Source organism: Schistocerca americana, chromosome 5 (genome assembly GCF_021461395.2).
Source record: "Schistocerca americana isolate TAMUIC-IGC-003095 chromosome 5, iqSchAmer2.1, whole genome shotgun sequence".
Lineage (NCBI taxonomy): Eukaryota > Metazoa > Arthropoda > Insecta > Orthoptera > Acrididae > Schistocerca > Schistocerca americana.
The window spans coordinates 146,598,430-146,611,294 of NC_060123.1; the positions used below are offsets into that span (position 1 = coordinate 146,598,430).

The 12,865-nt window shown below is 44.1% G+C and overlaps 1 protein-coding gene across 1 annotated transcript in view; it reads left to right on the top strand.

Moving 5' to 3' along the window:
• Positions 1-558: 558 nt before the first annotated feature.
• Positions 559-12,865, top strand: part of LOC124615715 (F-box/LRR-repeat protein 14) — a 52,277-nt gene continuing 39,970 nt past the window's right edge. The window contains exon 1 of the mRNA XM_047143779.1: positions 559-1,644. Coding sequence (XP_046999735.1) covers positions 682-1,644 — 963 coding nt within the window. The 5' untranslated portion in view covers positions 559-681. The remainder of the gene's footprint in view (positions 1,645-12,865) is intronic.

Consider the following 12,865-nt stretch of genomic DNA (forward strand, 5'->3'; position numbering starts at 1 on the left):
TTGTCGTTTTTTCTGCGCCGCTGGCGATGTTACTGGCGCGTTTTTTGGCGACGGCTAAGGCGATAGACTCTGGCCTGTCACTTTCAGTTTCAACTGCAGCTGACGTTTTCCGGCGTCGCCATAAAATATATAATGCACGCCGAATCCTCGAAAATTTTTGAGAAAAAAGGTGCACTCGATATTATCGCCGGCGGCGTGCGAGATATCGGTTGGTCGATACCCCTGCCAGTCAGCTGATAGTCCCGCCCACCGGCGCTGCCCGTGGTGGGGACGGGGGACGCCCGCCAACGCGATCGTTCGCTTGCCGAGCCTGCGAGGGGAAAACGGCCAAACTTAAAAATGCCGCCCGCAGTGAGCCTCCGAATCGATACAGCGGCGTCACGTCACGTGACTGCCTCCAGCCAATGGCGTGCAATGTTTGCCGCTCGGACGCAGTCCCGAGTGGGGAGCGCGAAAAAATGTTTGGCCGCGCGGCGTCGTGGTGGGGAGGAGCGGCGACGCGAGCGCCGCGCGGCGGCGGGCCCGGCAAGCGCGGCCAGTGTCGCGCGCGACGGCAAGAGCGCCGTCAGTGCGAGCTATGCCGTGCGGCAGTGCGGTAGGAGGTCGGTGTAGTAGTGCGGTCCAGTCGACTCGCGCGTCGTAGCCAGTGGGGCCGCCCGGGAGCACGACCGCCGCGCAGCTATGATGACCGACGAGGGCCACCTGTTCCTGACGGAGCTGCCGCCGCAGCTGGTGGTGCACCGAAGCGCGCGGCACCACCTGCAGTTCCACCCGTACTCGGCGGCCGCCTTCCTGCACCAGCCGCACCTCGAGAGCGTGCCTTCCGCCGCGCACCACGCGCTGTCGGCCGAGGTGTCGGCGCACCTGGGCAAGCACTCCAAGGCGGCGCCGCCGTCGTCGTCGTCCTCGTCGTCGCACCACGGCCACCACCACCACCATCACCATCACCACCACCATCAGCAGTCGCAGCAGCAGCAGCACGCGCAGCAGGAGGTGGCGGGCGCGCCCGACGGCAGTCAGACGCACGTGTCGTGCCTGTACCCCGAGATCCTGGCGCTGATCTTCGGCTACCTGGACGTGCGCGACAAGGGCCGCGCGGCGCAGGTGTGCACGTCGTGGCGTGACGCGGCCTACCACAAGTCGGTGTGGCGCGGCGTCGAGGCGAAGCTGCACCTGCGGCGCGCCAACCCGTCGCTGTTCGCCAGCCTGGTGCGCCGCGGCATCCGGCGCGTGCAGGTGCTGTCGCTGCGGCGCAGCTTGCGCGACGTGGTGCAGGGTGTACCCAACATCGAGTCGCTCAACCTGTCCGGCTGCTACAACGTCACCGACATCGGCCTGTCGCACGCGTTCGTGGCCGAGGTGCCGTCGCTGACGCACCTCGACCTGTCGCTGTGCAAGCAGGTGACGGACACGAGCCTGGGCCGCATCGCGCAGTACCTCAAGAACCTCGAGTCGCTGGAGCTGGGCGGCTGCTGCAACGTCACCAACACCGGTCTGCTGCTGATCGCGTGGGGCCTCCGCCGCCTGCGCAGGCTGAACCTGCGCTCCTGCTGGCACATCTCCGACCAGGGCATCTCCTACCTCGCCGGCCTCAACCGCGACAACGCCGACGGCAACCTCGCCCTCGAGTACCTCGGACTGCAGGTAATCACCCACCACCGGCGACGCCTCCTCTTCGATTCCCCAACTGCAGTTCTCGATGTGCGATTCCCCAACTGCAGTTCTCGATGTGCGCTACCGTTAGTAGTGATATGCCTAACGACCTTCCGTATCTTGGCAGAAGTTATTTTTTTATTGCTCTATAGTCCAGTGCTTGATTTGTGATGGCACGTACCGGTACCTCTGACGAGAAAACAGCGTTAAAACAACGTTTTAAGACGTTTAAATTCCGAAAAAACGCTCCCCCGGAAGTTCACAGTGCGGGAACTTCTTTTTTACATTTTTAATATTACAAGAACAATGCACTTCTCTATCATATTCTCTCCAGTCCTGTTCACGAAGGCTCCGCACCTGTATGTATTACGAAGAAACTCGCCAAAAGCCTCGATTTTATAGAATTTGTTTATTAGGCCCGCTTACACTAGAATAAGCCCTTGTCGAAGTTCTTATAAAGGACTTTTTACGAAACCTGTGATTCCACAGAGGTACTTTTATATTTATAAAAAAGGTCGTAAATTGTGTAAAAGGTTAATCGAAGCTTATGACAATGTAATGCAGGTCATATCCAAGCTGTAACTGGTTTTGGGTAGAAGTCCCATCTTCAGATGACTATTTTTTCATATAAGGTTTACATCTTACAACCCGACTATATTAATTGCAGGAAAAAGTCGTCTACGAATGTTAATTCTTTATTGTTTTTTTTTTATACTACGAATCATATGTAACGGGCTCAAAATACTCACTGAATGCATATATATGGCTTATTGATCCCATAACTTTTGTTTCGAAGTGTTGTCAAGGTGTGGCGTGTGCTTGACATTACCTTAAAACGTGTGGATAAAAGCCGTACGTCAAGGTCGCATGTTTTCTTTATTGGTTACCGGTTTCGTCTCAGTGACGAGCCATCTCAGTTATAAACTCCAAAAAATGGAGATTAAAAAGCGAACAATGAAAAATACGGTCAGTATTTGAATTTCCGTTGTGCAATTCATACCAATCTAAAATGTAGTTCAGTGTGCGAGAATCATTACAGTTAAATAAAAAATCATGTAGACATAACCGGAAAAATATTAAAAAGCAAGACTGAAATAAGCAAAAATATATTCACTTTTTATTTGCAATTTTCTGTAATTTAGTTCTGCTTGTCAGTGAGCCGAAACCGTTAATCAATAATGAAAATTTGCGGTGTTGAAGGATTTTTGTCCATAAACGTTTTAAAGCAACAGGTCGTGTTTTCTCACATAGACGATGTCAAAAACATTTACATTACCTACTGTGAGGCACACGTCCGATGCTGTGAATAACATGTAAGAAATACTGAAGTGTATACTCGCGAGATGCGAAAACAGTATGTGCGTAGACAGTAGGTGAGCTCTATTTTGTGACTTAGTGTTCGTCACCATTCCTGCGACAAAAGAACACCAGAACTGAATGAGGGTCAAGACCGTAGCAAGCTGTACACTTCGTATTAAACTTGATTGAATCCATTTGAAGGTAGGTGCAAGTCGCTTAAATCTGAAATCGCTTTAATAAAATGATGCATTCCTGACGAAGCCACCGAAGTTCAACACGATGAATGCGATTGACTCGTCACAAGCCCATGTTGCGAGTTTTTAAACTCTTAACGAGAGTGATATTCTCGTATATTTCACCCCGGAAATTAAGTCTAGGATTTTTTAATTGCTACCAGGTATTTTCCTTCGAGTGTGTGTGAGATCAGTTTTTGTAGTATACCTGTTACACTGAACAGCGCGTCAGATAAGCCTGCGGTCCTCCGTGAAACCTTTCTCTGCAAGCGCTCAATTTCCATGTGAAACCTTCTCACATGGGTATCAACATAAGAGCAGTACTCTAGCCTTGGTTGCACAAGTGTTTGTCCCTGATGAAGTGCTTATCATCATATTTCATCCTTACAGCTTTTTTTCCCAAGTGCCTCTAAGTGAACAAAAAGAAGAAAGAACACAATTTGCTTCATTTTACGTCTTCTACTTTCAATGAGAACTCTACGAAACATGAGGCAGTTACTCAAGGATACTTTACGTAAAAGGCCTGTGGAACTGATTCGATGCAGATATTGTTAAGCGTCTAAATCCCCGAGGCGTCCTAATGCAGTACGCTGTTAAAAATGACAAGTAGGCCTACGCATCTAGTGCTGCAGCGCCAAAGACACTTTGTTAGTACTCAGGATTAGCGGATATCAAATTTCCGTTGGTCACTCAAAATTCTATTTGTTTTCTCAAGACAGAAAACGATGAATCCAGCAACGTCTACATCTTAATACTAGTCCAGCTGAGGAAGTACTCGGTCTCTAAATTTTCTTAGTGTAATCAGGTGACACAGTTCTAATAATTGATCTTTTCATTGTTGTGGCGGCCGCGGTGGTCTAGCGGTTCTAGGCGCTCAGTCCGGAACCGCGAGACTGCTACGGTCGCAGGTTCGAATCCTGCCTCGGGCATGGATGTGTGTGATGTCCTTAGGTTAGTTAGGTTTAAGTAGTTCTAAGTTCTAGGGGTCTGATGACCACAGATGTTAAGTCGCATAGTGCTCAGAGCCATTTGAACCATTGTTGTGGCAGCTACTGAAATGCTCTGATATTGCACAGAGCATTATCGTATAATGTGGGAGACAGCTCATGAAAAGTATATTTTCGTCTTTCGTGTTTAGTAATTCACGTGGTTTATGTAGTGCCCATGGATGAAAAGTCAATTTTTTTAAAATTCGTCAGCCGAGGAATGTGTCACTCGCGCGAATTACTGGGTGGTGCAGGGGACGGCGGTGTACCTTCAGAGTGACTCATGTGCGGAGACAGTACCAAGTATTGGAGTTTTTCTCGGTAATTTTACTGTATGCCACACATCACACCAAATTGGGCAGCATACTGGCTATGCATTCTGCAGAGAGCAACGCCTATATTATTATATGTTATTTTAAATTAATTTTGTCTATAGATGGTTACGCCACACGTCTTTCGTGTTTCTCCTAAATTTAGGGTTTGCAAACCACCTCCAGAGGGTCCTTTTTTACCACGAGAAAGCCATTCTTCTCGGAAAAATCAAGTTTGTCACCGTACCCACTCTATAGTTATTTCTGTTTGTTTAGAAACCTTTGTTCCTCCTAGGGGTTCCTTTGCTATTACTTTAGGATCAAATGTTGATTGATGATCACTTTTCAGTCCGATTCCATAATGGAATTACCAGTATACCTTCCTGATATCGCACGCCATTATTGCCTGATGGGCCCTGCCAATAAACGGCAAGAATGACTACACTGTTATGTCTTATTGTTAGTCAATGTTAGTTTCGTGGGCATCGTTGAAAATTTCTTTTGAAATTGATGTTATTGCAGGCCTTACGAACAACTCTATACCACCTGCTCTTCAGCAAATTTCTAGCCTCTGCATACCCGACGAATACGACTGACCGCAGAGGTCAAAGAAATTGAGAGGCGTGCAACAACCAAACCCGACGGTTCAGAGCACGGGAGAATGAGTAATAAAATCGCATATGAATCACTGGAAGAAGGATCTTGAAATAAAGTGAAGAGTGGAAGGATAAGGACAATTAGAGCGCGAGCTAAGACGTGCTCACTTTTGTTTCGCCCTTATCGACGAAGGGGACAGTATAGGGAGCAAGTACGTACATTCTGTAATGAATGTCTCCGCAGATATTTTTGAGTTAGTGGAAAGTTACTTTTTCGAATACTGCTGTAATTTAGCAATAAAAATGATTTGATTTAGTTCAGGTTTACGGCCTGCGTAATGTGAAAGCCCGTATACAAAAATTGCATTTGAGATATTAATTGCTCGTACCGGGCCCGAGCAATAATTCATATTCTCGAAATTGTAATGATTACTTCCGAAACAGCGGCTAGAGCCTCAGGAACAAAAATGCAGTAGCAGCAGTACTTACCAAATGCGACAGAAAATCACATGAGACATTGTGTGCAAGTCACATTATTGCATAAAGAAATGGAGGTGAGAAGCTGGGAGCAAGGTCCTTGTAACCACCTGGATATTTCTCAGGAGAGGGCCGCGAATGCAAGATCTTGCTGGTATATCGCCACGTGGGGAGACATTTGGCTGTCGCGCCTGTACGCCACATTCTGGGGAAAGCAGTTTAAAAACAAAATATTCAGCATTCTGCGAAACTGATGTTGATTATAAGTATAACACAATGAAGTAAAGGAGCATCATAAGATTTAGAGACAGAATATGTTTCTCTAGATGGGAATGAGCGTACGGCATCGTTGGCCGGGAGGCCCCATCCAGGGAAGTACGGCCGCTAAGTCCCGTCATTTCTTCACACGTGCAATGCCTTGGCCCATTATCTACGTTAAAATGTGATTCGGCACAGTGACCCAGCTATCAAATTAGCACGGTAACAGTACTTTCCTTAGGTACTGAACAGAACTTACTTTTTAAGAAAAACATAGGCTACCACACAATGGAAATCGGCCGCATTTCTGTTTTCTTCACATAAATAAACTAAATAACAGTATATGTGAACGTAAACGATGCCAGCGTATACTCCTGATAAAAAGCCCTTGGCTGGAACCCCGACAGCAGTTCTCAAATAACAGCAGCTTGGTCAGGCATGATTTTTGCAGTCACAGTTAGCGATGTTTCTTTTGCTTCTTTACTCAAATACTGAGTGATAGGTTCCTGTGGTATCATTCTGGAACTCAAACTAATGCCTTTTTCATAAATGAAGCGTTATTGAATGTTATAGGTGTGATACTGTGCGTAAACGAGCGCAATCTATAACAAAATTCTACGCCAGCCTATAAGGTAAAAAATATCGATTGATTTCCTGTTCCTGTCACGTGTCATTGTATCGTAACCTCATGTGAAAGAAACATCGAAACTGTTAACAATGCACTGAATTAATGTTTTGAGAGCCACACATATGAAAAGTAAGAAGATTATGCGAGTGTTAAGGAAATATCAGGATGGACATTCGTTTCATGTGAGACAACTAAATGTGCATCTTTCCACGTGAGATTGGAAACACCTGAAACTGATGCAAGATAATGAAATAAATTTGGTAACCTAAATAGTGACTGTTTTCTGTAGGTCCCTGCTTAGTTTTACCTGAATTTATTCGAACAGCGAGAGTCTATTTCTCAGTTAATAGATCGATATTTAGGTCTGAAGAAATAAAAGGAATTGCGTATAACGAAACTCCATCCATGTTTCAAATGTATAACAACTTACCTGCAACCAGCTGCTTTATCGCTGACATATTTAATACTCCCAGTTTTGGATGCCATAAAATTATAATTTTCTGTGGATGTTCAAAATGGTTCAAATGGCTCTAAGCTCTATGGGACTTAACATCTGAGGTCATCAGTGCCCTAGACTTAGAACTACTTTAACCTAATTAACCTAAGTACATCACACACATCCATGCCCGAGGCAGGATTCGAACCTGCGACCGTAGCAGCAGCTCGGTTCCGGACTGAAGCGCCTAAAACCGCTCGGTCACAGCGGCCGGTTGTCTGGATGTAGTTCTTTTTTATCGTATTAGTGGCCGGACTTGGGGTGCCAACACTCGACAGTACGGTGCTGAAGATGTAATTAAATCGTCGCTTTTATCCCTTATGAAAAACTTCGAGACCTTCGATCGTAAAGCATCCACTAGTCCACCAACGTCATTTACAACACTTTAGAATTGCCAGTTTTGTTTTATTTCATTTTTTCTAGGAAGGTGATCGAATAATTTGTTTCCAATGATATTTTCTCTGGCAGAATCTAAAAGGAACTGGATAAAAAGATAGAAACTGACTAGTAAATTATCCCAATGAAGAATCAGTTGAAAAGTTGTAAACTTCTCTGTAGAAATACAGGGTGTTCCCAAACTATTCGTTCACATTAATACAAGAGATTGAGAACATGAAAACAAATACATTTCGATAAGAACATAGGGTCTCTTAAGTCAGCTTGTAAGGTTAGGGAACATTTTGTTCGTGGTGCTAACGTAAACTGTTCCGGTAGCACTGACTACAAATGTGTCCGCTCGGAGACACACACACTCATTCGCAAGCATCGCCATCTTGTGACAACAACGGCGCCAGCACACTTTCAGCACTGCTGTGAGGAATCGTCTGAGAGTCGCCTTCGGGAATCGATGGATCGGCAGAGGTGGCCCTGTGGCCTTACCACCCAGGTCATCTGACCTCATGTGTCTGGGTTTCTGTCTCTGGAATCACAGCTGGTGTACGAAACCGTTGTGGGATCAGAAAACGACGACGTCGCTAGAACTGCCGTCACTGCTGGTACCGTTGCGGACATGCCAGGAATCTACGAAAGGAGATGAAAATCAGTGTTGCGACGATGTGCTTCGTGCACACAGGGCAGTGGTCGCGCATTGGAGTACTCCATGTGAACGTCACTGCGGTAATTAGCATGCTAAACTACCTTCTGTATCAATCGTCCATAGCATCAGATGTTGCCTTCACCACCGCATTTACCATAACTAAATATATTTGTTTGATGGATTGGCGACTCCATGGAGTGCTGTGTGCGCAACGACCATATATGTTAAAATAAAAGGAAGGTCAGCGTTGGTCGTAATATTGATGTTTTATTAAGAGCAGAATCGATTTTCGATCACATAGTGATCGTCTTCGGTGCTGTACACATTAAACTCAGACACTGGTATCAAGTTATTGATAACTGTATTAATTATAAACGAATAATTTCGGGACATCCTGTGCGCGTCATAGGCACGGATAATGGCAGCAAGTATTAACAAATGATACGCACTTTTATAGTCGCTAGAAAGCATTTCGAGTATCTCTTGACGGAGCAATGAACTAAAGAGCGCGTACCATTTCTGTGACATCATTTAGTTTTTGAGAAGTCTTCATCATTTCAGGAATCCGTCAGTGTATAGCTTACACCTTTCCCCCCATCCCCCCCCCCCCCCCTTCACCCTCTCGCCGGAGACAACTGGTGTGGGACTGAATCGAGGACATTTCTGAATGCAAGAAATTGATAATCAAGTCGATTACGTTGCCCTTTACAGGCCCATGCGGTCACTGTTTGTTACTTTTTCGTTTGCCAGAGGGATCGGCTATTGGAGACGAGTGCAGTTAGCAATATATCTCACGAGCAGCACAGTTATCGGACAGTAAGATTTCTTATCAGAAGGTAGCGGCAGCCGCCCGGCTAACCGTATGACTTAACGAGAAAGCACTTGCGACACTGCTTCATGGATCACGTAACGCGTCTTCTCTCGGATCTAAATCTTCAGTCAATCAAGATTGATGTTTACAGTCTCCACGAAATACCACGGAGCACAAAACAGTCGACACGTATGATACGGTACGATTTTTGCACGTTGCGGGATTTTCTGTTGATGGAATTTGATGGGTATGAACTTAACAGCAATTGGTGGCACACAGTTTGACAATTTGCAGGAAGCTTTATTATTAATTTTTTTTACGTTCGAGTGAAACTTGACTGACATTTGTTAGAGTTTTTCTGCAACAGTCTAACTCATTATCTTTTTTTTAGACCGCCAAAGACTTATATTCACCGTACACAACATAGTCCGACCAAAGTTGCTCTTTTAAGTAGGTAAGCCCTTTCACAGCTGATATGTCCACACTTCGTGGTCCACTGGTTTTTGTCGCTGCTTCTAGATCGTGGTGTCTCGGGCTCGATGCGCGACCAGGGCTAGGGGATTGGATCTTCATTCGAACGAATAAATAACTTCCTCCTGACCCTCCAACTATGTGTCAGCAATTGCTGCTAAATTCGTACCCATCGATAATCTGTTTTCGCACATTCTACTCAACAGAATATCCTGCAATGTGTAAAAATTGTACCCTATCATGCGTGTCGACTAATTTTTGTGTTCCGCAGAGAACTATAAATATCAGCCTTTAATTAATGACGGAGGCTTCGAGGATTTAGGTTGCAGACAAAACACCTTTCATCACAAAAACGTTCCAGTCGCCGAACTGGCTCAAATGGAAGACTTGCAGCAGGCCGAAGCACAGCCCAGGTGTGGCCTTCCTGCATAATGCGATACGATAATTTCATTTCACAACGTGTACGGAAGAAGTACTGAAACCTGTAGTGACCTCGTTTTTTAATGATTTATTGAACACTAGCCATTTTACTTCCCTTGCTGGCGCTGGCAAATTCATTTTTACAATTGTGTCTACTATACTGATCATTGAATTTCACCCGCGACAAGGAAAGAATAGTCTTATAGATATTTCTGTACAAAGAAAACGTAGATCTCACTGACGTAACAAATGAGCGTAGAAGCGTTCTTCGACGTGAAGTGTGCGGCACTAAACCTAGGCACTGAGCAGCGCTTGTAACTAGTACAGAAACTTCAGTGAGTCGCATTTTGTGTTTATGTAAAAGATCCCATTCTTATCCCGGAGTATGAGAAATTCAGATATGATTATGCCGGAACTAATATCTAAAGCGTCAGCAAAAAATGTGCCATGGTCTCTGAAACGTAAATGTACACGAATAAACTTTTATGCAGACGGGAACGTGTTTGGTTTTACCACGTCTCATTTCAGAGGGTTTGAGGTACCTTCTGGACTGAAAAAAAAGTCCGCTAATTTCTGGTGAAATTCTCTAAGAGGATTGTGGGATAACACCAAGCCTCAAGCACCATAGTGAACTGCGTAGATATTTGTACACCTTGCTGAAAGGTATGTAAATACTGGAAAATTTCATGAAGATATCCATACGCAAGGAAAAAAATGAAAAAAAAATTGCGTTAAAATGCCTCTGGGACACATCATGTAGATGAGTTTTTTCGTTTAAAAACTGCTGGTCTAGCCCACTGCGTTTACTGCCGGTCAAATTTCAGAATATAACACGAAGTGTTGATCAGCTGTTTCAGACTGTAGTAAAATAAACACTGAATGCCACTACTACATACTGAAGCAAAAGCGTTTTCAGGTGTCCCTTAAAACACACATTTGATAAAATGAGACGAAAGTGGCAGTAGCCCAGAATCGTTTAGGTGTGAATAATACTTGTAGCGAAAATCAATTTTTCACGTCGGTTTATAGTTGATCCATATAATGAAATTGGCCGGTTATCCTGTTACCCAGCTCAAAAATTGTGGTTATGATAGAATCCGGTAAGTAATGCATATTCTACAGATTGTATTTTACGTTAAAGTGAAATTAGTTGGAATACAAATGAAAATGGTCAGCCTCCCAGATTCACGTACTAAGTCGGACGTCGACGCAACGTACGCTTTGATGGAACAGAGGAACACACTTTTTTCGTTACTTGCTTTATATTGTTTTCGTGTGATCTCATTCAGCTACATTCATATACCATATAATAGATCGGAAGGAAATATTTTGTAACGTTAAATAATTGACACAGATATTCTTACAGGCCCTTAATTAGCATTGTACAAATATCTCTTAATTCGATAACATTCCATCATTAAAGAGAATGTTTACTAACCAAATATTTAGCTTAGATAGTTTCGCCCAAGAAATTATATCAAGTTCTGCGTATTGTAATGTCTCGTGATACTCATACTACAAATACTGCCATCGGAGACTGATCATTCCCCAGTCCGACGAAGGCTATTGGCCTTCTCTTTTCGGTACATACTACTTCCTTGCTAAGAAACAGTTCTCATCCTCTTTGTGGGAGCCAAGGTGGTGGTGTGCATGTGACCTGTGTTACAGGCACTAATCACGCGCACACAGTTTCGATTTCATGTGAGGTTTTATGTATCTACAGGGTTGTCAGGAACAGTCTGAAGAGCTTGTAAGGGTGTTTTGGAGAGACTGTGCTGAGAAATAATTATTAAGAGAAAAATTCGATAACGTTGCGCCGTTTTATTGTTACTGAGGATTTCATTGTTACTGTGGATTGAAGTCAGCCAAGAATGCGGTAGTGCACAGACATCTGTGGGTCCGTCAGTTACCATTTGACCAAATGCTCATTACCAGTTAAAGTGAGCGTTTTTCGGAAGTGATAAATTTAAGGCACATGAGTAAAAACTTCGTCAAAGCGCTCCTTTACATTGACCGTCACCCCGCAACGGATTCCTCACCCTAGCATCTGCATTTCACAAGCTAACGTACGCTGCGTGGCACCTTGTATGTAGGTATTTCCCTCTTTTCTACAGCACCCACAGATGCTGACTAGGCGGCATTGGATGGATGCCCCTCTGCTTCTCCCCCATGTGTTATCATTCCAATCCGAGCGCGATATCTGGAAACATGACTCTGCGACGGTACGTTCTTGTTTTCTGGTAACTAGTTTTCACGATTACATGTCTTACTGCCATCCACCAGACTAGGAAAGAAACTGTTGCTATTACTGAAACATTTCTATTAACCTTCTAAACTTTTTCAGCTCTGTCGACCCGATCATAAAAATGGTAAAAAGAAAGCGTGTTATGTTTCTGTCTTCGACAGTGTAAACTGCATCAGGATCATCTCAGAGAATCATTGCCTAGTTTTCACGTTTATGACTATGAGTCTGACGCAGTTGTTGCACTTTAAATTGTAAATAAGGGCGACAAATTTTCCTGTTTGTGCTATAATGAAACTGTGCAGGAAGGAATTGTACACTTACGATCTTTTGGTTAATTTTGTATATTTAAGATAAAGTGAAAAGATACATTTCACGTTCGACCCCTTTCGAGCCAACTAGACTCAGGTTTTATCTGAGTTCGGAAGATGATTTCTTTGAAAAGTACACGGTTAATTCCCATCTCATGTCCCATCTAGTATACAGGGGTTAAAAAAACTGAAACTAAATGCCAAAATGGAGATCAAAAGCGACAAAGAACTGGCTCGAGAATAATTACAGAAATGCTATTGGCTGTCTTAAATTTTCTGAAAGAACGTCGCCTTGAGAAAAAGTTGGTTTAGCTACGTGCAAATACTACAAACCGCGTGTCTAACCAAGTAGAATAAAAGTTAAATGTTGGAAACAATAGCTTCTCTCTATGGTTTACGGTACGATTCTGGCACTGCGGACTAATTGCTCTTTTTTTGTACATCTTTGTCGATTGCAAGATTAGATATTGTGCCAAGCACAGAGCTGTGTAGAATTTCTGTCCTGTAGAACGTGACACTGAGTATCGTTATTCGGAATATGTAGCATAAGAACGATGTTCTGAACATCGCTGTCATAACGGTTACTTTAAAGACTTATTACGTACTTTGGTATGTGTTAATAAATAAACATGATAAT